Source organism: Trematomus bernacchii, unplaced genomic scaffold, assembly GCF_902827165.1.
Source record: "Trematomus bernacchii unplaced genomic scaffold, fTreBer1.1, whole genome shotgun sequence".
Lineage (NCBI taxonomy): Eukaryota > Metazoa > Chordata > Actinopteri > Perciformes > Nototheniidae > Trematomus > Trematomus bernacchii.
Window position 1 is genome coordinate 8,379,193 of NW_022987828.1, and position 24,896 is coordinate 8,404,088.

Consider the following 24,896-nt stretch of genomic DNA (forward strand, 5'->3'; position numbering starts at 1 on the left):
TGAAAAGTACCTGAAGGCAAGTGAGGTGTCCTAACCATATATTTTTAAAGCTGTTAGCTTAAAGTATGTTAACCCTTGGTGTCATGTTCCCTTTTAACCCCCCCCCCCCAGTCACTGCACAGACCTTTGACTTCCAATATTGTTGGCTAGCAATACAAATCCTCATCTTTAAATAGCACAGGAAAGGGATTAACGAACACAAGCTGTGTGAAGCAATTCATCTGGTTTCAATACTGTGAGACGAGGGAGGGGTCAAGGACCTGCAGCAGCACCTCAGTATCACACATAATTATCTTTATTTTCTCCAGTAAGCTACAAACAAGACCACTGGCATGCTGATGTTGAGCAGCATTTACTAGATTCGCCATTGCCGATTAGCCGGTTAGCTTTTGCTAGTTGGTCATCAACCAAGTGCACGTAAAGATGATGTGAATGACATTAGTTCTGCAGGTATTTGGTCAGAAACCTAAGTATTAAGCACATTTAAATGTTGCCTTGGTGGTTGTTGTATCCTTAAAGGCTTAATATAAAAAGGAAAATAATGCAAACAATTACAGCCATTATATCAAAATGTGGATATAATGCCTGTAAGGATATTTCTAATGCACCAAGTCTATGTTGAGATATTTCACTAGATTAGTGAAGTCTCAAGTTCACCAAAGTCTCTCGAATGTATTCTTTAGCGACCTTACATTTCTGCACTGCCACTACACCTGCTGGTAAAGCAAGAAAACATTTAAAAATCTAACCAAAGCTTTGTGGAATACTTCAAATACTAAAAAGCACAACATCAGCAATTCAACACAGTAGTTTATTAAAATAGCTTGTACCTCTGGTTACACAGTACAGAAACCTTAACAGAAGACAGAATTGAAGTTCTCGGCTGAGCTCAGTCCAGACAGGACTCTAGGTGGACCATCAGTTCTCGGTACTGACTGCTGGGATACTCGGCCCGACAGCCGGGACACGCCAGGAAGCTTTCATTCAGCAAGCTGCCATAAGAGGAGCACTCGGAGGGGGGGTGTACCGCTTCACATGAGGTTTGATCCGGCTGGTCTCTCTAATATAAATGGAGTCATTGATCAGTTATTAAAAATCAACTTTTCAACTAGTTCTATAATTTGTGTCCAGAAAGAACATACAGCTGTATTTTTCTTAAATATTAACAATGGATCAAATTAAGATATGTAATTTCAAACCGGTGATTCATAGTGACTCGGCCAGAGAAATTATTACCAACTTATTCTGCCCCAAGAAAATGTAATGCAGCTTAAAGGTTCATCACTAATAAAGTTTGGATATACTATTTACAAATTAAGTGATTTTCATACCAACCTGTTCTTTATTTTTTTGCAGCTTCTTCAGAACCCCGCCCGTTTGTTTCTTTAAATACGCACAGTTCTGCTTCTCATCATCAAGGTCTTGTGAAGAAATCTTTATCTAAAATTAGAAAAGTCCCCATTACAATATCAAAAAGTATAGCTGTAGAAATATATATATTTTTAATTACGAATAATTTGTAGTTTAGATTGCGAAAATGATCTGTGTCATTATTGAAAGTGTATGGATTAACAACATGCCTTAATTTCTAGTTAATACTAAGGATGTATTCAACCAAGGGGACAAGATCATCGATAACCGATACTTTCATACCTGTCGCTCCAAGTCTTCAATCGTTTCCTGGTCTGCATGGTGACTATTCAAAAAAGCCTTCTGCATGACAGTAGACTAAAAAGAGAATGTTATTCTACATTTGGAGGCTTTACATTTTTCCTATTTGCTAAAAAAAAAAGTTCAATTAAGACCTACCTGCAGAACGATGCGTGCCGACTTGCGCTTCTCCTCATTCAGTCTGCATTGAAGGTCTTGAGTCTCAGCGGTGATCCATTGGTCCTCATCCTCAGAGCATTGAAGAGGTTCCTCTGGACTTTTTCTGCTCGTAATTTCATTTTGCAGCTGCTGCTTGAGCTCTTCCACCTCACGTTCCCTTTCTTGGCACCTAAGGATCAAACAGCTTGTCAAGTAGCGGACTAGTTTTCAACTTTGCCAACTTTAAAAAAGGTTTATAATGTTCATTTTGTAGTAGCAGACATACTGGTTTCGGGTTATTATCAGGGTCTGCTGGATCATGTTGATCTGCTCCCTGAGCACATCCAGCTCCTCTATGGCTTTCTGTAGGAGTCTTTCATAGTTCTGCTGCATCTGGGTTAGTATTTGTTCATTCTCTGTAATAAAGGAGGCAGAAATGGTCATGTTAAAATATAGATATATGTACAATGCATGATTTGTCCGATGCATAAAGACATAGATCCTTAAAGACTGGGTCCTTGAGGGTGATCTTGATATCTTAAAAACTGTGTTGTGACAGTCTGTTGCCCCTTGTTGCTCCAGTGGTGAGTGCCCACTGCCCACTGTCCCTCTGGCTCACCCTCTGAATGCTCCTCATTGTGCCGCTGTGAGCGACTCTGATTGGCTTCATTCAGCTGCTTCTCCAGCCATAACATTCTGGCCATGATTTCCCTCACATAGGCCTCTCTCTGCTGGTCATATGCCAGCCACTGCTTGTTCTTCTCCAAGGCCTTGGGGGATTGAATAAAAGAATGAGAAGCACATAACAGAGAAAGACAGAAAGAGAGTTGTGCCAGGGTTTAAAGCAAAAAAACACTCAGTAAGACATTTATACTGTACACAGAGGCACTGCTTCACTTAGATACAAATGCAAAACAGAAGAGAGTTAAAGATGAAAAAATAAAAGAACGTTGGATTAGGCATAACTGAAAAATAAAAACAGTAGAGACATTTTCCAGATGTGTGGTCACTACACAGCACTTACATCACTGAGTTGCTTTGGGAGCTCTGCTGTGGTTATTGTTGAGTCCCATTCACTTGAGGCAGACTCCTACTTGACAAGGAAATGACAGTACAGCATTACATATACGTTAATGAACAGACTTTATATATATATTTTTTTTATTTAATAAAAAACCAAACATAGTGAGATGTCACAACAAGGTCCAAAGTACAGCCCAGTGGGATTTGGAGCATTATATTCTTTGTTTTATGACCTCTAACATATCCAGAGTGTCACTGGGATGGTATGCTCTGTATGAGGAAGAGTGTTTTTAATGGAGAACAGAGATCCTTCACTAAATGGAAAACACTTAAAAACAACTGCTGCCATCTAGTGGTGTAAAACTGGCAAGAGGCTAGAGAAGCTTTCTCAGTAGGAAGCAAGTAGCAACACAACCAAAAGCATTTTGTTTTTTTAAAAGAAGGACATTTTGACAAATCACCGCATTTCAAATTAAAACTCAAATGCTGGGGGTCCTCGGGCTGAGGGTCCTTGTATTGTGCATGCTGCCTTTCAGTCATGACTTACTGGGACATATGAATGACGTTTCCGTGGAAGTGCCAAATAACATATCATGTAATAGAGGATTTTACAAGAAGAAAGGAAAAAAACTTGTTGTAATTCCCATAACAGAACACATATTTCCTTTAACAGAACACAAAAATGTTTTTCTTATAAAAGGGCAGGTATGTTTGATGCCTTATCATTAGTTACTTGCATTCAAATGTATAGTTTTACCTTCTTCCCTGCAACTTTGTTCTCGAGATGTTGACACCTAGTTGAAACACTCACAAGCTTGTTCTTGATCTCATCAGTGACCCCACAGTAACTGGATAGGCTTCTTTTTCTTCTCATACTCACTACGTCCATCAGATTCCCTTCTTTCTGTCTCAACTGCTTCGACGGCAAAGCAATATTCTCCTGTTTGTCTGTGAGCTGATGAGAACTCTCCAGTCGAAAGGTTTCAAGAGAGAGGAAGCGCTGCGAAAAGACATTACAAATATATATGGTTTACTATTGATAAACAACTCTAAAACAAAACCCTGCAGTACAGGTTGAGAAATATTTAAACAGCACTGATAGTTTGGATGAGTAGTTTGAATAGGTTTACCTCTAACAGCTTGTTATGTTCTGAATGTTGACGAGACAGCTCAGCCAGGGTCATCTTCAGGTAGGAGTTCTCCTTCCTCAGACTGCTGACAACCACATCAAGCTCAGGGTTGGGCTTTCTCCTGGGGCTACCCTTTTGTTTGGGGGACGCCATCTCAAGCACCTGTGAAAAAAATATAACAAGACACTGACACTTTCAAAAAATAAAACATTTTAATTTTTTGTCAGAATATACTATTTCAACTCTGAATGGATCCAAATTGATCACAAAAACTGGAAAAACTTAACCCAAGATAGTTTTCTAATCGTTTTTGAAGAGAAATTAAACATACATTCACAGCTTATTATCAGATCAAAACAATCTCATTTTAATGCAGGAAAAATCATGCAATGTATTAAAAAGATTTTATTTTCAGTGGCAATGGCCTCCAGATGTCTATTACATTTAATTCAAACCTGGAGCAGTATTTCAAGAAATCGAAACATGCATCTATCAAAGCTAACATGACCCAGTACTCGGCAACAATTTAAATATCTGACGATCACTGAATCAGATTAAAAGCTCCAGAAATGCCACCTAATGGACGTAGAGGAGACCGTTTTGGACTCTTTTGGCTCCAGTAAATTATTGATAACTATGTTTAGTTCATCACAAAGGGTAAAAAAGTAGCCAAAGTTAACAGATATCACATCCTCATCCTCACTCACTGGCTCAACGAGGAATGGACTGGTGGTTAAACTGGATGCTGAATTTGCTAAACTAATAGCTAACGTTAAGCTAACGTCAATTTAGCAAAGAAATATCTATTTGCACACTTTGAAGCTGTGTTTTTGTTGCAGGTAATATTGACAAATGTAATATAACACCATATAATGTTGGTTAAGCTAGACAGGTAAGCATATGTTGGGTGGAATAAAAACAAAAGTTGAAAAAGCGTTAATAGCAACTGTAAGCTAAAACCTCGCTAGCATACATTGTTGATTCACTAAGTGTACGAAACATGGCTTTCAACGTCAGATTAAACGCCTAAATGAATCTTGATCATTTGAAAAGACATTTCACAATGTGCACTGCATTAGCATATTTAGTTAGCATCGTTACCTTGGGAGGGAGTGATGGCCGCTAGTTCAACAGTCTGTCATTGGATGGATTATTGTGCTACTTTAAATACCGCCGCCCAAAATCCACCGCCCACGACGCCAACTTTAGCTTCAACAGAGCAGTTACCGTGCGAGCATTTGGAAATAACAATGATGTAGTTTCTGGGGCAGCGCTTTTTCTTACTTAGTGCTATGTGTGTTTTGGTTGTGTTTATTTTTAAAAGTATGGAGCGAAGGCTAATTCGAATCTGCATTCTATCATATTTTTATTTTAAGGAAGGATGCATTACGTACAACGCCACTGGGAGGCGCTGCAGTACAAGAGAATAGTGGACCAACTCTGCTGGTTTTCCTGGATGATGCCTGAATTAACTCATAGTTGTAAACAGAAATACCAATCAATATTAAATATGAGGCATTTAAAAGTGTTTAACTAAAAAGCTAGACTGACTATCCGTGTGATATCTCAGTTTTTTTTCTCCAACTAACTTCCCACACTCATGTAGGCTACTCTTGTGTTTCATACAAGTAACATGTAATAATCATGCCTCTGACTCATGAGTGAGGTTGCCCTGCGGAATCCACTCCTCTCTTGAGCACATCTGTGTGTTTCAGTTTCCTCTGAGGGGCTCCCTGTCTCTCCTCGGAATATGATTTGTTTCTTTGAATAAGTTTGGAGTTTATCAAAAATGCTGCGGGTCATTGTTGAGTCCGCTAGTCGGATCCCCAAGAAGACATTTGGAAACCCAGATCCTATAGCTGCGGTTGTCTTCAGAGGTGAGACTTTTTATTTAACTTTTTTGTTTTGGAAACTACTGCAACTTTATGCACCGTTAACTCTATTCTAACTCTTTTTGACATCACTTAGGTAGTAGCCTTGCAGTTTACATTAGGAATCCATTCTTAGAGCTTAATTTGAATATTTTGGCAGTGATTCATTATCAAAACGAAGAATATATCCATATAAGGTCAGGTCATAATAGCAATGTCTGTGTCCACTGATAACAGCATATTATGGCCACACGGCTTGAACTACATATTTACAAAATGACATTCCAAGTTTATTCAGTATTTTTTATTTTTGGAAGAAGTCTCTTTAGGACATAATATGGTAACACAGCTTGTGAGTTTTTGCAAATAAGGAAGCTCACTGTTCATTGTGTTTACAGATGAAAAGAAGAAGACCAAAGCAGTTAACAATGAATTGAATCCTGTATGGAACGACGTAAGTAATGGATTAGAGTTAACTGTTAGTTGTGAAAGTTACAGTGTTGACAGGGAAATGAACCATCTTAGGGCTGCTATTACCTCAGTTAAAACTACTTGTTCTTCTCCGTAATTACAGGTGCTTGAATTTGATCTAAACGGCTCTTCCTTGGATGCATCATCATTCATCAACGTGGTTGTCAAAGACTATGAAACAATCGGCAAAGACAAGTATGTGTATGACAAGCATCAGACATTGAAATTGTGACTTTTGCATTTTTTATATTATCTGCTAAAGACAGTGCTTTTTTTGTCAGATGTGAATGAATACATGACCCAGTATGACTAAATAATGATACTTTAAACACATTCCTGCCTTGCAGAGGAGAGCCTGTGAGTGTTAATTACTTCCCCACAACTGAATGTAGGCGGTCTTTACAGAAACCCCCTCCCAAAAAAACAACCCACCAATGTTACGCTGTGTAATGCAGGTAATGGATGAATAGAAAACCTCTCCACACCTCTACTTCTTGAGAAAGTAGATGTGTGATTATGTGAAAGTGCTTGTTTCTTTGTACTTCAACTACACTTTTAATTTGAATGAAGTAGTCATTATGATCTTTTCTTAAGAAGCAGAGCAGCATGTTTTATCTTAACTGAGATGTACTGTAGGACCCACAGCGACCATGTTAAGATTTGCAGCTGTGTTTACAAAGACGTTGTTTGGTCTTCCTCACAAGAGCATTCCAGTTGAAACTGTTTCCTTAAAAGGAAAACAAGTCATTTATTGGTGCCCCTTATGAAATACCAAGATTGCAATGTATGATATTTTTGACTTCTCAATTTCCTATCTGTTTGTTCGGCACACACATACATTTTGGAGTTGGAGTATCTTCCTCTTTCTGCAGTGCAAGCCAGAAGGTAGAACATAATAACATTTCCATTGAGTCATGCTTGTGACTGATTATGCTTGATATAAATTATTCTGGGGCAGGAACAAGGGATGGGGTGAGGGTGGAGGGGTGTCTACATCAGCCACGCACACACTTGGATATTTTTCCATGATCACTGCCTGAAACGGAGGAGGGGGGGGGGTGAATAAGAGAGCTTGCGCTGGCTTGTCACTGGCACATCTCTGAAGACTAGTTGTAACTCAGCCTGTAATGATCTGCAAAATAGAGAAAACAGTAGAGTTGATACTGACGGGGATTATGTTTGATGCTGGCAACATTTTGTGACCAACTCTCACTGACTTTCTCTGTTTATGAAAACCTAGAGAAATAATATGACTCTAACAAGGGTTTCTAATCTGTAGGTATATCAAGATATGCCATTTTGCAGAGTGCTCAGTTTGTTTGACAAAGTTTGCTTTTTGGCTATATAAGCTTTATTTAAAAGTAATATGTAAGTAGTGGAAAATACATCAGTATGCCAGCCAAGATAATATTATCTGACTCTTTCACTGTGTTTTGTTTCTTTAATGAAGCAGTTCTAAATACTTCAGAATAAAGTTTGAAGTGGTATTTTCTAGTTTCCTAGGAAAGTTGTGATAGTTTGTAGGGCTGCACGATATATCGTGTCGTGACGATAATCGCGTTATGCGCGATATTTACATCGCAGGACGTGCGATATTAAGTAGGCAAATGAACTCAAACACGTCATGTTACAATTATTTTGCTGCTTGCTACAAAAGGAAAACTCGTGTGGCTCTCATGTCAGGGGTACTTGAGTGAGTGACATGCAGGCTCTGCATGCACAGCAAACCATCAATCACAACCATTCTTGATTAGATCACAGCAGGATAAGAAGAAGAAGAAGAAGAAGATACACTTTATTAATCCCTTACAGGGAAATGTCTTTCCCCACTCTGTTGTGTTTACACTCATTACACACACAGGGGAGGATATACATGCACAAACACAGAGGATATACATGCACACACACAACCACATGCAGATAGGAGAGGTGGCAGAGCAGAGAGGCTGCCAGGTACCTGGCACCAAGGGAGCAGTTTTGAGGTTAGGTGCCTGGCTCAAGGGCACCTCGGCAGTGGCCTTGAAGGTGAACTGGCACCTCTCCAGCTACCAGCTCACTCCATCTTTTTTTGGTCCGAGCGGGATGTGAACCGGCGACCCTTCGGTTCCAAGACCAAGTCCCTACAGACTAAGCCACTGCCGCCCCAAAACTGAGCTAGCTCAGCTTGTTGCTCTGATAACTTAAGATCCAGAAGTCCGTGACTAAAATCCTTCATCCGGTTAAATATTGTTGAAAAAATACCAATTATATAGCATTAAAGTTCAAGAAAGGATGGTTTGCGGGAAAAAAAACGGTCTTTTTTTCAATTCCTGTCTTTTTTTCATATCGCAATATATATCGCAGGGGAAGAAAATATCGCAATGTCAGTTTTTTCCAATATCGTGCAGCCCTAATAGTTTGTATAAATCAGTCCTTGCATGTTCTACGGTTAATTACAATTCTAGATATATCTGTGTGATGATGAATAAGGAGCCTGAGCACAATGATGAATATGATCTTGCCTGCTTGCTCAAGACTCCCTTCCCCCCCGCCTCCATTGCTCTATATTTGTCCACCCTCAAACCGGGCGCCCAGGACATGCCTGTGGTAGATGTTAATTGTTTCCATCTCTCTGCTTTTCCTTGTGCACCCTTTTATCCTCTTGGGGCTTGTCCTTTGTAACCAGCTGGAACAAAAATATCCCATTTGTTTGCCTAAGTGATGCTGCTAGACAAAGTGGACATTTATCATGTTTTTTTTGTCATGGGATCATTATTTTGAACATGCCCATTGTTTTGCAATCCATTGCAATCATTAATCACTGTTTCTAGTTGCTACGTGATCTATGTTTGGTAGATAGAGTAGCTGCTGTTTCTCTGTTTGTCATATTAAGTGAAGAAGTGAAATTAGGAAGTAGAAACCACCAACTATCCTGAGCAGTGAATCATTTCAGTCACAAACACCGCGCCCAATTACATAATGTGATCATTTCAAAGATATTGTGCAACAGAAGCATCCTCCTTGTTGTTTCTCTAAACTATTAATCCGATCAAACTATTGTTTTACTCAAGCTGCAGTGATTCATTTGCTGATGTACAGTACTGTACATTTTATTGTCTGACAAAAAGGAAATATACTTGATTGCTTTTCAGGTTTATTGGATCTGCAACCATCTCTCTGAGAGACTTGGCCAGCGGTCACTTGATGTCCCTCCCATCCAAGAACGTGCCGTTGATCAATGAGAAACAACAGGCTGTTGGGGTGAATATCTTTAAAATTACACTTTAGCAAAAACACTAAATGTAAGCCATGCCAGTCTCAGCCCTTGCAGTGGATAATACATGGTGAATTTCATTTTTCAGGCAACAATCAATTTGCTGATTGGGTATGAGCCGCCTGCCAACGCTATGCCAAACCTAAATGACCGACCCGATGTAGACACGTCTCAGGTGGATGGTGGTAAGTAGACAGTCTAAAAATAGAAATAAAATAATAAATGATTTTTTCATTCTTTCCAAAAAAACGAAATCAAAATATCCTTATCCTTTATAATAATTCATGATTATACTTTACTTAGGGTATCCTGATTTACAAGAATAAGATGAGGATATACAATACAAAATAAATAAATAAAGACATGTCTCCAAAATGCAGTTTTACCACCAACTAACCCTCTCAGCAACTGTAAGACATCTAAAAATGGGATCCAAAATGCTACTGATGTGGGTTTCAATTGTTAAAATATACTTTATTTTTATCTAACACTGGATAACAACCCATTGATCCACTCGGATACAAAATAAGGGATTACTGGTAAGGCTTGTAAGTTTTGAGGTATCCGTAATTGAAAGAAACTCTGATTATTAGGGTCTGAGACCTAGGTCGGCGAAGACCCATTGAAATCGGTCGTGCAGCGACCGATAAACCTTTGACCCCCGCAACATATGTGAAAACTCACCAAATGTTGCACGCGCGTCAGAAGTGGTGCAACTTCAGATGTGTAATTGGTTCCGGAACTTTGCGTCAAAAATTGCGTAGGCCACGCCCACTTCCGTTTTTAACGTAAACTCCCCCCACTTTAACTTTCACGTAAACGAACGAAACTCGCTACGCATATCTAGGGTGCGGAGACAAACCAAAAAGCCTCTTGGAGGGGTATAAAATAACGTACAGGAATCCGGCCATTTTGAATTTGGCGTCGGAAAAACGCGATTTATCGCGTTTTTCGTCCTCCGCACGAAATCTATCTTCTCCCAGGGACTTTATCCGTACGACTCGAAATTCGTCGGGTAGCATCTCGAGACATGGGCAATTCAAAGTTATCACGGAAGTTTTTTTCTTTCGCACGGCGCAGCCGTGAATTGCAGCCAAAGTTCGCATTCGCTCGATGCTAGGCGATCCCTCGCCATTAAACACGATGATGTCATAACGCCAACTGACATACTCAGAACGCCACCAAACTTCACGTGATGGTTAACACTGCGGCCCTGAACAGCTCTACATCAAATTTGATGTTACTTAATATGGCGTTACCATGGCAACGAATCCCTCGCCATAAAACACGGTGTCGCCGTAACTCCAATGGACACGGTCCCATCGTCCCCCAACCTTCACTTTTATATCACTGGTCCATGCCTCAACAGCTCTACGTGAAATCTGAGAACTCATCGTATGCCGTTTCCATGGCAACGAATCACTCGCCATAAAACACGATGTTGTCTTAATTCAATGGAAAATCGTCCAAACGGCACCAGACCTCAGATAATGGTGAATGGTCCAGCCCTGAACAGCTCTATGCCAATTATGGGGTGTCATCATATACCGTTGCCATGGCAATGCATCCCTCGCCAAAAAACATGAAGTTGCCGTTACTCCTATGAAAATTGTCCAAACGGCACCAGACTTCAGATAATGGCTAATGGTCTGGCCCTCAACAGCTCTACGTGAAATCTGAGATCTCATCGTATGCCGTTTCCATGGCAACGAATCACTCGCCAAAAAACCCGGTGTTGTCGTAATTCAATGGAAAATGGTCCAAACTGCACCAGACTTCAGATGACAGTTAATGGTCCGGCCGTCAACACCTCAATATGACAATAGTGAGTTTTCCTCAAAAGCTGTTGCCATGGCAACGCATCCCTCGCCGTTAAGCACCATATTGCTATAACTCCTGTGTAAATGGTAAAAAAGTGTTCAAATTTCACATGTGTGCTAACCGTCAAGCCCTCGAGACATATATGTTTCAGTTTTGAGATTTCGTCAAATGTCGTTGCTAAGGTAACAAAATGGTCGCCGTGAAACACGGTTTTCTCATAACTCCAGTTAACATCCTCCAAACGGCCCAAAACTTCACAGGTTTGATAACGATGCAGCCCTCAACACATCTAGGCGTATTATGGGGTGTCATCAAATTCCGTTGCCATGACGACAGATCACTCGCCATCAAACACAATGTTTATGATACTGCTGTAACTCCCATGTACGTTGTCCGATCGGCCTGAAACTTCCCACGTTTGCAAACGGCAGAGTCCGGAAAACTCCTGCGTTACACGTCGACGTGCGGACAACAGCCTGCGGAGCGTCGAAGACCTGCTCAACGCTGCTTGCAGCTTTAATTGTTATTGATTTCACCTACATTTATAAAATAATGTTGTTAGGAGGTTAGCAGAACCATATGAGTTTTGATCCAAAGAATGTTGTGATTATTCTGGTTTTTCTCCACAGGAGGAGGTGATGAGGGTGATGAGGGGGAGTCAGACGTGGAGGGGGGAGGTCAAAGGGGAAGCCCAGGAGCCCCCACCTCACCAAGCCAGCCTGGGAAACCCAGCCACAAGCCACAGCGTCTGAGCCGTAAGAGGCATCGGGCCCTGGCCAACAAGCCTCAGGACTTCCAGGTATTGTCCGAGTTTTGATAGTAGTATTCCTGGATAATCACAAATGCAATTTAAGGGTACAATTCCTATAAATAATCACATGAATGACAGCAGCCCTCACTAGTGCTACTATACACTACATGAAGTGGTCACCCCTAGATATTTATTTATAACATTTATCACTCCTGTTGGAAAATTGCATACATGTAAATCGTTCTGCATCAGGGCAAGCAATTTCACATATTTTTGTTTCCATAGAGGTCAGTAAATGTATTTGAGCAGTCTAGCATCTGCCCTGGATAAGTTGGTATTTGTCAACACAATATTATTTTAAATGTTTGTTCAGCTGCCTCTCTGTGGTTTGCAATGTTCAGATTCGTATTCGGGTTATCGAGGGTCGACAGCTGCCTGGCAACAACATCAAACCAGTGGTTAAGTTGAATGTCTGTGGGCAGACACACAGGACCAGAATAAAGAGAGGGAATAACCCGTATTTCGACGAGGTAATGAACCATTACCACAAAAAATTGTGTATCCTGTAAAAATGTTGCTATAACTCGCTTTTGACTTTTTTCTTGCTTGTAAACATCATCCTGTCTTCTCTTTTTGCCGCTTAATCCCCTCCAGCTTTGAATATCCCATTGGGTATTTTTCTCTGTATCGACAGCCGTGATATGACAGTGGACCTTAAAGGACCTTCAGCTTTCTTGTATTTAACCCCTCTCATTTTCTCTTGCCTTCCCCTTTGCCAAAGCATAAGCATCTTATCAAACTGTAAGTCCTAAAAATGTTCACTGATAGCAAAATGTGTCCAACACTAACATGTATTATGCATACAGGGACATGAGAAATACTAATTTGTTAATGACTTCTTTCTGTCCTGCAGAAGTTTTTCTACAATGTTAACATGCTTCCCTCAGAATTGTTTGACGAAAGCATCAGTCTTCGGGTGCGTAGACAACTCCTTTTTAAGCTATTTTCTTTTGCTTTTGGTTTTTATGTCTGCTAAATCTGTAAACTTGTGTTTATCTCGACAGGTTTATGACTCCTACTCCCTCAGATCTGACAGTCTAGTGGGAGAATTCAAGGTATGCCAAGTGAAGATCTTTCATATCCTTATCTCTTCTTTATTTCAGAAGTTTTACCTGTATTGGTTTATCTCTCACAAGTAGAGACTCGCTGTAGCAGGATTGTGGCTTTTATCACGAGCAGGTTGAGAGATTAAAAGATTTCCTATAATTCAAATGTTTTTTCTTTCCTACCCAGCTGGATGTCGGCTATGTCTACGATGAATCAGGTCAGATTTTCCATGTAAAATGCATACCTTATAAGAAAATAAAGTCTTGTTTGTAATGTATATATTAAATATATTTTAGGTGTTTGAATGTGTTGAACATTCTGCCATGTACAGGTCATGCCATAATGAGGAAATGGCTCCTGCTGGGTGATGCTGATGACTCAAGCTTGGGGGCCAGAGGTTACCTGAAAGTCAGCATAATTGTTTTGGGCACTGGAGATGAGCCACCAGTGAGTATACCTTCTTTCTTACCATCAGGTTTCTCCCTACTGGATACAGAGTACAGATCAGTTTTGAAATAGATCATAACAAGTTTCACTCTCCTTCTGCAGACTGAGAAGAGGGACATAACTGAGGATGAGGACAACATAGAAAGTAATATCTTGGTGCCTGCCGGTGTCACAATGCGATGGGCCACACTCAGCCTCAAGGTGTACCAAGCCGAGGATATACCACAGAGTTAGTGACCCATAAACTCTTGCAGCAATTTTATTTTAATGCAGTCAAATCTCCTTCAAAAATCTTGTATTTACAACCTTCTTCACTTTGCAGTGGATGATGCCTTCATCCAGACAATGAAACAGGTCTTTGGAGGGGATGGAGACACAAAGAACTTGGTGGATCCATATTTGGAAGTCAGCTTTGCTGGCAAGAAGGTATTTAATGTTTAACTAAAAAGAAAAATGTGTTTTTAATGATCTTACTGTGTGAATATTATTGACACGCAATGGCACTTTCTTTATTTCAGCTGTGCACCAAAATCATCGAGAAAAATGCTAATCCGCAGTGGAATCAACTCATCAATCTCCAAGTCAAGGTTAGAGAAATGTATAAGATGTATTTATGGGTTTGATCTAAACACTTAATTCTTCAGCACATATCAGCACTTGCTTCTGTCTGCCTCTGTAGTTCCCGTCCATGTGTGAACGCGTCAAGCTGACTATGTTTGACTGGTAAGAAATAAACTTCATCCATACACAGCTGAACGAGTGACAATAATATCACAACCAATATTTGACATTCCAGTTTTCTCTTTGCAGGGATCGTCTCACAAACGATGACGCCATAGGAACAACGTTTTTAAACCTAAGCCAAATGTCTTCCTCTGGTGGAGAGGTCGAAGGTAATCCTTTAATCTTTGTTTTTCTAACGATTGGTGTGTTATATTTTGATAATGCACTATGACGGTTAACCCTCCTGTTGTGTTCGGGTCAAATCTGACCGATTTACTACTTTCATCAATCATAACTTTTCTGTTTTACATTCGATTGCATTAAGGCTTTATGATATCCTTCACAGTAGACATTTGAACATATGCAATTGCTGATCACCACTTTCATTGAATTTTGGATGATTTAGTCAACTTTGTAACACCCATGGTGTTTCCGGTAATGGAATATGAACCATCCGGATCAGATAAAACACACACACACACACACACACACACACACACACACACACACACACACACACACACACACACACACACACACACACACACACACACACACACACACACACACACACACACACACACACACACACACACACACACACACACACACACATACACTAGATGTGTTTTCCCCCCTTATGTGCCCATCCCCCCATGTGAATCACACCTGGCACACACAAACACACACACACAGAACAATTTGATACATTTCCCGCTCTTACTGTATGTGCCCATCCACCCATGTGAATCACATCTGGCACACACAAACCAAGCCCCCAGGAAGTGCGCTGAGGAAAATATTCGTTGTGGCCAAACGGCTGTAGTACACTAACGTATCAGTCGCTGGGCCAGGAAATACTTTTTCTGGGAAAGAGACGTCTGTAAATCGTTGGATAATTTTTTTTAACTAAATAAACTACCCAGTATGAACATTTGTATAACCATTATTAAAAACATTCGGTCCTCAAGTTGTAAAATGTGCTAATAACGTTATTCTGAGAGTTATTTTCCTCTGTATTATGAACGCGGATCTTCCTTTTCCCAGGAATAGTTCAGATAGTTCCTGGGATTTTGCGTTCACACCAAAAAGATCTGGAACTAGAACTTTTTTTCGGGAACCTTTTCACCCCTTTTCAGTCCCTGCTAGAGAGGTGGTACTTTCCTGGGGAGGAAAAGGTTCCAACTTCTGATTGGCTGGGCGAATTGCAAACCACGCCCCGTAAAACTCAGAAAAGCTTTGTGAAGCTGCCATTTTATTTGCTCGCATTAGCATTATTAGCATTAGCATTAGCCCAGCGCACCAACGGAGAGAGACTAACTTATGGCAACACAAAAGAAAACATGGGAGCGGTGGAGTGATGAGGAGGTGTCGGCGCTTCTGGCGATTTACTCGGAAGGCTTCAGTAGAAGCTGCTGGGAAGACTCCCAAAGCAGAAGAAGAAGTGACGTCAGCTTCTTCATTTGCGTAATCCTCCCTCAGGGACTTATTCCGGTGTGAACGCGATCTACTAGATAGTTCCGGAACTAAAGATTTCCGGGGAACTAATGGCGCATTTCCACTGCAGCGCGTAGCACGGTTTAAGCGTGGCCCGTTTTTTGTTGCGTTTCCACTAGGGGTAGTTCCGACTAACGGGTTTTTCTGGCTCTCCAAAATCCAGGTTCTTTCCGGGCCAACAACCGGGCTGAATATGCTAAACTAGTGAGAGAATCGCTGGGAAGGGGGCTACAACTACAACAAAATGAACATATTTTAACGTTTCAAAATGATGCCGAATTAATGCTTTGACAAGTCTGCAGACAAGACGGCAGGCGAAAAACCTTTTAAAATGCGTGTTTTCTGAATGAAGATCGGCTAAGCTAATGCTGTATATGCTCCGACCGTCCACACTCACAACAATGGCCTATACAGACATAAATAAACCAGCGACTGTATTCGCCATGACACAGACAGTTTGTGGTTTGTACTTGTTTAACTTTTGTCTAGTTTCTGAACAGATATGAGGAGCTGTGAGCTCTGAGTGCTAACAGCTAACGGCTGATGTTGATTTTCTGTGGTTCGCTCCGCCTAAACTGCGTTACTATAGTTACTGCCCCAGCTACTAAACTGTAATGGAAACGCAGCATAAAGTGAGTCTGGCCTACCAAGGCCTAACTATGCCGTACTAAGCCGTGCTAGGTCCTGCAGTGGAAATGCGCCATAAGTTCAGGGAACTATTCCTTGGAAAAGTACTTAAAAGCGCCTATTTACTGCAGTTTTTCATGTATACCAGTAGTCTGATACAATATTTACAGTTCTAAAGGTTGTTAAATGAAATTTGGTGATGATTAATGTTTTTTGTGTTAATGTAATAGCAGTTAAAACAGGACCAGTCAAATTTGACCGCGAACACCAAAGTAAGGGGGAAAGCGAACACAACAGGAGGGTTAATTGATGTTTTCCTTCCCCTCTGGAAACAGACGCACGGGCTGATAGCAACACAGGCTCTGAAAGTATGTAAGAAATGTTCACCTGCATGTTTAAGTTTTTAACCCTCTGCTCCTGTTTGCGTGTCTCTTCTCATGTTACAGTGAGCACTGCAGCATCAGAGTTTGGATTTCTTCCAGCTTTTGGGCCGTGCTATGTCAACCTGTACGGAAGTCCGAGAGAATTTACTGGCCTGCCCGACCAATATGACGAACTCAACTTTGGAAAGGTTAGACCTACCTATCAGCTGAGTACAGATCAGTTCAGCACTGTTTATATAGACACATGTTATTTGGTCTTCATGATAATGTCTACTTTAAGTGTTTGCCTTTGATCTGTTGCAGGGTGAGGGGGTCGCCTACAGGGGGAGGGTCCTTGTTGAGCTGTCCACTCAGCTGGATGGAAAGGTTGATAAGAATGTGGATGACATCTCCAGTGATGACATCCTGGTGTCACAGGTATAAACTGTGTACTGTCATTACTGCTTGTTACTGTTGGAGTCGGGAGGCCTGTTAATTTATTCCAGCAATTACTCAGACCTTCTAATTTACCTAACAGAAGCTATTAAGTCTATTGCCCCTTTCACACCAACGCGGTTCCCGTTCTAGCTCCGTGCTAGTGCTCTTCTGGTTCGGAACCGTTTTTTATTTTCAGCCCCCGTTTTGCTCACAGGCCCGACTTGTCACGATCACAGGTACAGATCAGAACCCAATAGCACGACACAGATACAACCAGTGTTTAGCAATGTTCAGTTTAATCAGGTCAGGGACAGGCAGGGTCAAAACCAGGAAATCCAGCAGTAAGGCAAACAAATCCGAAAAGGGGCAGGCAGAACAGGGCTCAGAACCAGGTGATCCGTCAGACAGGCAACCAAATCCAAACAGGGGGCAGGCAGGAACTCGAGGTCCGAATACAGGCAGGCAGGGGTCAAAACCGGGCAGGACAAGAATCTAGGCTAGAGAATAACAAACACTGGAGAGCTTGGCAGAAAAGACAAGATAATCTGGCAAAGGACAAGTGATAGTGAGGTGGTATAAATACTGTGGAGTAATGAGGGAATGAGTAACAGGTGAGGGGAAGGGCTGGGGAGACCAGGTGAGGGAAGTGAGCTGATTGCAAGAGCCTGGAGGAAGGCGGGATCTGAAATGACAGGAGAGTTAAGATGAGCCAACTCAAACAAACAACAATCTATGTGTATAACTTGTGACACGACTGGTGCTGCCGCTGCTACGTCATGACGTCACAGTTTACGTCGCTGATTTTCTCCCCAACAACAACAATGGGGGACTGCGTCGGGTCGATGATCGTGTTACTTTTAATCATACGAAGCCAGATTAAATTAAATAACGACTTCTCCATCCTTATACTTTTCTCCAGGGTGCCGTGGTTCATTGCCAGAGATGGGGTCGTTACTAAAAAAAAGTAATATATTACATATTACATATTACTTTAAAAAAAAGTAATATATTACACTACTTTGTTACTCTCTACATAAAGTAACTCGTTACTTTACTCGTTACTTTACTCGTTACTTTACTCGCAGGGCCGGCCCGCCCCTCCCTACAGGCAGATCACGCAGACTGCTAAAGTTTCAAATGTTCTCTTTAGTTCAGTTTCCATTGTCGCATAAGACTGATCCAGATAGCTCTGACTATGGCTGTCCTCTGTCTCCTGCTATCTGTATTTTGCGCAGTATATCTCTGAACGATGCGATGGTGATACCACTGTGCAAATGGGCAACATTACCTCTACTATGAAGGATGCTACAAGCCTGTCCATCTCTGCTTTGGTTACCGGTCCTCCAAATTCTAATTTGTGCTGCTTCGGAGTCGGCGGCGGCGCACTCACAACATCCTCACTCTGGGTTCGGGGGTCCTTAGCTATTAGCTTCACCTTAGCATGTGTTCTTTGCAGGTGTTTGTTGAGGTTTGACGTGGTGTTTACAGCAGTGGATAACAGCTTCTGGCCTGGACACAGTTTGCACCTCACCGTCACATTCCTGTCTATTCTTCGGACGAACTCAAAATAATGGGCATACCTCCACCCCTCGAAAGTTATCGCTGATTCAGCCATGTTTATGCAGCACTGCACGTGGAGATGTGGACGCGCAAGTCGCGCAGATTACGTACATATAAACCTGCGGCGGAAACCCCTCTTGTCTGTCAGTGTGATTATGACTGATTTTATAAAAGTAACGAAGTAACGCGTGTCGGGGCAATGTTAGTAACTGTAGTGTGATTTCTGAATTATAAAAGTAACGCGTTACACTACTCCGTTACCGACAAAAGTAATATTATTACACCCAACTCTGTTCATTGCATATTAATGTGTTTCAGTGGCATTTACCGACTGCTGCAGTGCTGCTCTTCCACCGGAGTTTATTCTCCCGTTAACTCACACGGCAGCGGCCGCTGTAAAGTATTCACTGTCTGACTGTCACACCAGCAGCTGATACATATCCCCAATTCCCCAAGTGAATGTGTTTCAGTATGAATTGACGCTGTTTGGCATCACAACGCTGTTATGAAAGTTTCTCTGGTATAAAATGGGTGATGTTAGCATAGCAACCGAAGCTAAACTAACTATCTTGACTACCTGTTGTTGCTATCCTATATGTCATAAACCGTTTTCTACAGGCACATTTTACCGGCGTATTTTTCATTATGATTCTACTTGTGATAGTCGGACATGACAACCTGTGCAGCCCATGTATTGATTCCATCCGATAGCTGCTATAATACAAAACAAAACGTCTGCCTGCTCTCCACAATGATCAATAACAGCGAACGGATGGTCAAAGTAAGGTAAAAATAAACAGAATAACACGAAGCCTGGTTAGTGTTGCCTGACTTTATAAAGTGTGTTTTTTTTTACAAGTGTGTGGTTGCGTTCTAGTCACTTTGCTCAGCGCTACTGCTTGTTACAACTTTTATATGCCGTACTCACCATAAACTGTTAGCTCAGGTTAATCTCCCCCCTCCGACGTAAGCGTGACGTATGCGGTTCTTGCTTCTAGACTGACAATTTTTTGGTGCTTGGTAAGCACCGGTTTTCGGTGCTTAGAGCCGGCTCCGCTGCGGTGTGAACAGGAAAAAACGGTGCTTATCAGGCTCTAGCTCCAAACCGGCCCTGGAACCGCGTTGGTGTGAAAGGGGCATATGTAAGTTTACGGCCTGGCTCACATCCACCGGGGTCAGCAAGATCTCACCTCTATTAACTCCTGAAGAACCAGGTTCAATTAACTGCTGTTTCAATTCAGACGACGCGCTAAATCCGTTTAAGCAATCCCGAAGGATTTTGGTATCAGTAATGAGGTGTGGCCCTACCTAAGTGTGAGTGTGGCAGTTGTGCGATATTACCTTTAAGCAGGAGAGGAGAGCGCAGATACAGTATCATGCTATTTTTAGGCAATAGCATAGGTCTCAGATATATAATAATATATAAAAAGATGTCTATGAAGTGTTTTGCTTAAAATACCAAACAGATCACCCATTCTCGCCATGCCTCATATCCCTCTATTTCACTTCCTGTTTCAAAAGTGCTGATTTTGGGTATAAAGCTTTAAAAAAGAAGAAAAATTGATAACAAATCAAAAAGGAGGGAGCTGAGCTCATGCGGGACCCGGCAGCTACTGTCGAAACGAAATACTGCCGTGATGAAACGCCATATCATGGATTATCAAGGATTATTTCTGAAACAGTATGGAGCTCAAAGGCTTTCTCTCTTTCCGGTTATACCACAAAGTGAGTTCCTTTTTATATCCAGCTTCTTCACACACATGCTCTCCAGTACAGGTTAGCTCTGAGTGTTAGCGATGCTTGTGTAAACACCGACCATATTACGTCCAAAACAGTCGGGAATTGTTTCTGATAGCAACTTTCTAATAGTGCCGTGGGTCCACATTTCCGTCATATCGGACGCAAATCTGGATCAGCTCCGTTGTACTCCCGTTTTTAGAGATTTGGGTACGGAGGAAAAGAGAGAGGGTTTTATTTTCTGATGTTGCGTGAGTTCCCTGACACACCGGGGACACATATTTATGTATAAAAGACATAAAAAAGTGCATTTTGCATGATAGGTCCCCTTTAAATGATCCCAATCCAAAAGGATGGGATGATTTTATTTGAAGAAAATGGTCCACACTTATACAGGGTTTTTACCTTCTCTCGTTACAATGTGACAATCATACAAAATATTTCATGCTGTGGTAAATTACTAATATGAAACCTCAATTCACAGTTTTACATTTCTTATTTTATTTTGTCACTCTCTCTTCAACTGTCCCTCTTGTATTAAAAACCTCTTCCTGTGGAATTCAGGGGAAAATCCTCATGGATTACCGGGTGTGAAATCAAATACATTAGAATCTCTTCAACTGCCCCTCTTCAGTTGTGACATTTAAATTCTAACATCAACTGGCCCACTTCAGTTATGACATTTAAATCTAACATCAACTGGCCCACTTCAGTTGTGACATTTAAATTCTAACTTCAACTGGCCCACTTCAGTTGTGACATTTAAATCTAATTTCAACTGGCCCACTTCAGTTGTGACGTTTCAATTCTAACTTCAACTGGCCCACTTCAGTTGTGACATTTAAATCTAATTTCAACTGGCCCACTTCAGTTGTGACATTTAAATCTAATTTCAACTGGCCCACTACAGTTGTGACATTTAAATTCTAACTTCAACTGGCCCACTTCAGTTATGACATTTAAATCTAACATCAACTGGCCCACTTCAGTTGTGACATTTAAATTCTAACTTCAACTGGCCCACTTCAGTTGTGACATTTAAATCTAATTTCAACTGGCCCACTTCAGTTGTGACATTTAAATTCTAACTTCAACTGGCCCACTTCAGTTGTGACATTTAAATCTAATTTCAACTGGCCCACTTCAGTTGTGACATTTAAATTCTAACTTCAACTGGCCCACTTCAGTTGTGACATTTAAATCTAACTTCAACTGGCCCACTTCAGTTGTGACATTTAAATTCTAACTTCAACTGGCCCACTTCAGTTGTAACATTTCAATTATAACTTCAACTGCCCAATTCAGTTGTGACATTAAACTTCAACTGGCCACTTCAGTTGTAACATTTAAAGTCTAACTTCAACTGCCCACTTCAGTTGGTTTTAGTCAAAACAAAACCAATTTGAGAGAACTTACCAAGGAGAAACCCCGCTCTGGAGCTTTAGTTTCTCCCTCTCAACCAGTGCTTTTATGCTGCACACAGGGACATAAAAAACCAAAGACACCTCCTTCATACCCATATATGTGGGAAAAGGTCATGGCCTCTGGTGTGCAGGACTGGACATGTCCAGACATATTCTCCTATGTTATGGCCTAAACACATTTTGGGGCTCCAGTACTTTTCCATTGAGTCAGGGGCCTCCTGTGCACAGCCTGCTGTGAGTGAAGACAACTGTCTCCCCTCTGCTAAACACTGACACCCATAAACTATAATAGGCCTTAAACTCAACTTTCCAAACCACTTACACTTCGAATATACCGTGGTGATAAAACATGAAATATAATGCATTTTCATTGTGGGTTATACAAGATTATATTTAAGCAATAGCTCACGACAGGGCTTCGCGTCGGGCCGAATAACGCCCCTTAGCTGTGATATAATGACCATATACAGTACCACGGCCTGAAGTGAGCTATTGCTTTTATAAAACGGTTACCAAGTATATGAAAGAAAAATACACACTCCAATTTAAATAGTTTTTATTAGTAAATAATGATGTTCAAAATAAAATAGTCCCTCCGTTGCCTTCTGCACAAAACATAGTGTGAGGTGGTTGCTATGCAACAACACTAACAGCTAGCGCAGTGATTCTCAAATGGGGGTACGCTACCCTAGGGGTACGTCGGGGTACTGCAGGGGGTAGCCTACGTGAGATAAAAAAAAAAGGTTAATTAAAGAAATACCATGCATGATTACAAAAATAATCATAGTACAATCAGTTAAATAGAAAACACAATTTTATATAAAATATTCCTAGAACCACCAAGGGTTCAAGATCCGTTTTTGTGCTTTTCTGGTGCTTAACTGGCTATTCTCTGTTTTTACAAGTGTGTGGTCACGTTCTAGTCACTTTGCTCAGCGCTACTGCTTGTTATTGCTCAGGTTAATCTCGCCCCCCTCCGACGTAAGCGTGAAGTATTGGTACTTGCCGGGCAGCCGAGTGGGGCCAGCTAAGAACCGGGTTTCGGTACTGAGAGCCGGCTCCGCTGCGGTGGAAACAGGAAGAACCAGAGCTAAATCAGGCTCTAGCCCGGAACCACGCTGAGCGGGAAGCCAGTTGTAATAATTAGATTATAACAAATAGACATTGAAATGGAATGGAAAACGTAACATCACTACAGCAGGGAACGTGGACAACGGAGAAAAAAAGAAAGCCAAAATTGAGCCAACAAAATGCCGTCGATATCAGGAGGCGTATGCTTTGATGGAATGCACGTCAACAAACGGCAACCCGCCCCAGGCATTGTGTTTTTTCTGTGGGGAAAACTAGCCAACAGCTCGATGAAACCAGCGCACCAGAGACATCTCAGCACCAAACACCTTTGTCATGTTGGTAAGCCACCGGAGTTTTTCAAGAAGAAACTTGCTGAGTACAGATCCTCGCAAGAGATGATGCGAAAAGCCTCCACAACATCAGCCAAAGCACTGGAGGCATCGTATGCGGTGTCACTGCTCATCGCTAAAGCCAAAAAGCCGTACACGGTCGCTGAGGACCTAAAAGGGGTGCCCACACTTTTTCAGCTTGGGAGCTACTTTTAAAATGACCAAGCCCAAATGAGCTACCTACAGGGCCGCCCCTGCCCAAACTAATTGCGCCGCATAAGCGTATAATAGTGCGCCGCATTTGCGCTTCAGATGAGGAGGTGAGGCCCCCTCATAACTGCATGAACCCGTATGGCACAATACAACTCAGACTAGCTTCCCTGTACTTCAATCAAGCAAATGCCATAGTCAGGATGGATGATAGGCTAACTTTAAAAAAAAGTTGTTTTATTTTATTTTTTTCTTCTTTTTTTTTCAATGCCATGCGATCTACCCACACTACCCTTGCGATCGACCGGTCGATCGCGATCGACGTATTGGGCACCCCTGTAAATAGTCATTGCAGTGTTATTACATAGTTTGTTTATAATTGCACATTTTTCTCAGTTACAACCATTATTTTTTTTTAACCCTTTCATGCATTGTGGTCACTACATTAGAGACTGCTAATGTAATGCTGTTTTCTTGTATATGCATGGGGTTTCGGATGGTATAGTTGCACATCAGGCACCACAGTGGATTTTATTATAATATTTGTGTATTGTATTTTATAGTTTGTGCATAATATATAATTTTGTTCATTGGTTTGTTAAACATATATTACTAAAACATTTTTATTTTTTTCATGCATAAAGATGAAAATATCCTTAGTTTGTTGTAATTCATGCATGAAGGAGTTAATAAATCACACACTGATGGAACATCACTATATTGCAATTATTTATATAGGCTTTTTCTATCAAAAATGTTCGGGGTCGGTCAGGGGGTACTTGGCTGAGAAAATATTTCAAAGGGTGTACATAACTGCAAAAAGTTTGAGAAGCACTGAGCTAGTGAACATATTAGACAGACAGCGTTGATCCATTATTTGGCTATTTATTTACATTAATTTGTATGTTGCCGTTAATTGTGCACCCACTGAAAAACTGTCCAGCATCAGTAGAATGGCTTACAAGGTTACTTGTACTAGGCTGTTGCTTGGCGTGGCGAGAATATTGCTCCACTTTCTCCGGTCAGTTGGTCTACCTGCTCTTCACGTAGCATGTCATATAGGTGCTTTTTCTGGAGATAGGCACTGCTCAATCCACTCATCCATAGTAAGGCCACCCCGGAGGTCGAAGTTAACCTTAAATGTTTCCATCTTAAGCTGTGTTAGTTAGTTTCGTAACGGACGTAATGTAACAGTTTTAACGGTTGTAGCTTTTTCTCAGACGTGGAGGGATACT

General features: G+C 41.2%; 2 protein-coding genes across 2 annotated transcripts in view; one reads left to right on the forward strand and one right to left on the reverse strand.

Annotated features, from left to right (window-relative positions):
* Window positions 1–793: 793 nt before the first annotated feature.
* cep55l (centrosomal protein 55 like) lies at window positions 794–5,152 on the reverse strand. The gene is made up of 10 exons (XM_034152433.1): window positions 5,064–5,152; window positions 3,963–4,124; window positions 3,590–3,832; window positions 2,834–2,899; window positions 2,429–2,579; window positions 2,096–2,225; window positions 1,810–1,999; window positions 1,654–1,728; window positions 1,336–1,440; window positions 794–1,060 (listed from the first exon to the last, which is right to left on the reverse strand). The coding sequence occupies exons 2-10, from the start codon at window positions 4,113–4,115 to the stop codon at window positions 890–892; spliced, it is 1,284 nt and encodes a 427-aa protein (XP_034008324.1). The 5' UTR covers window positions 4,116–4,124; window positions 5,064–5,152; the 3' UTR covers window positions 794–889.
* Window positions 5,153–5,639: 487 nt separating this feature from the next.
* Window positions 5,640–24,896, forward strand: part of myofl (myoferlin like) — a 36,599-nt gene continuing 17,342 nt past the window's right edge. The window contains exons 1-18 of the mRNA XM_034151780.1: window positions 5,640–5,839; window positions 6,232–6,287; window positions 6,408–6,499; window positions 9,436–9,544; window positions 9,646–9,742; window positions 12,008–12,177; window positions 12,531–12,659; window positions 13,043–13,105; window positions 13,194–13,244; window positions 13,423–13,453; window positions 13,568–13,683; window positions 13,786–13,912; window positions 14,006–14,109; window positions 14,202–14,270; window positions 14,363–14,406; window positions 14,494–14,576; window positions 16,977–17,101; window positions 17,217–17,330. Of these exons, the coding sequence (XP_034007671.1) occupies window positions 5,752–5,839; window positions 6,232–6,287; window positions 6,408–6,499; window positions 9,436–9,544; window positions 9,646–9,742; window positions 12,008–12,177; window positions 12,531–12,659; window positions 13,043–13,105; window positions 13,194–13,244; window positions 13,423–13,453; window positions 13,568–13,683; window positions 13,786–13,912; window positions 14,006–14,109; window positions 14,202–14,270; window positions 14,363–14,406; window positions 14,494–14,576; window positions 16,977–17,101; window positions 17,217–17,330 (1,668 nt within the window). The 5' untranslated portion in view covers window positions 5,640–5,751. The remainder of the gene's footprint in view (window positions 5,840–6,231; window positions 6,288–6,407; window positions 6,500–9,435; window positions 9,545–9,645; window positions 9,743–12,007; window positions 12,178–12,530; window positions 12,660–13,042; window positions 13,106–13,193; window positions 13,245–13,422; window positions 13,454–13,567; window positions 13,684–13,785; window positions 13,913–14,005; window positions 14,110–14,201; window positions 14,271–14,362; window positions 14,407–14,493; window positions 14,577–16,976; window positions 17,102–17,216; window positions 17,331–24,896) is intronic.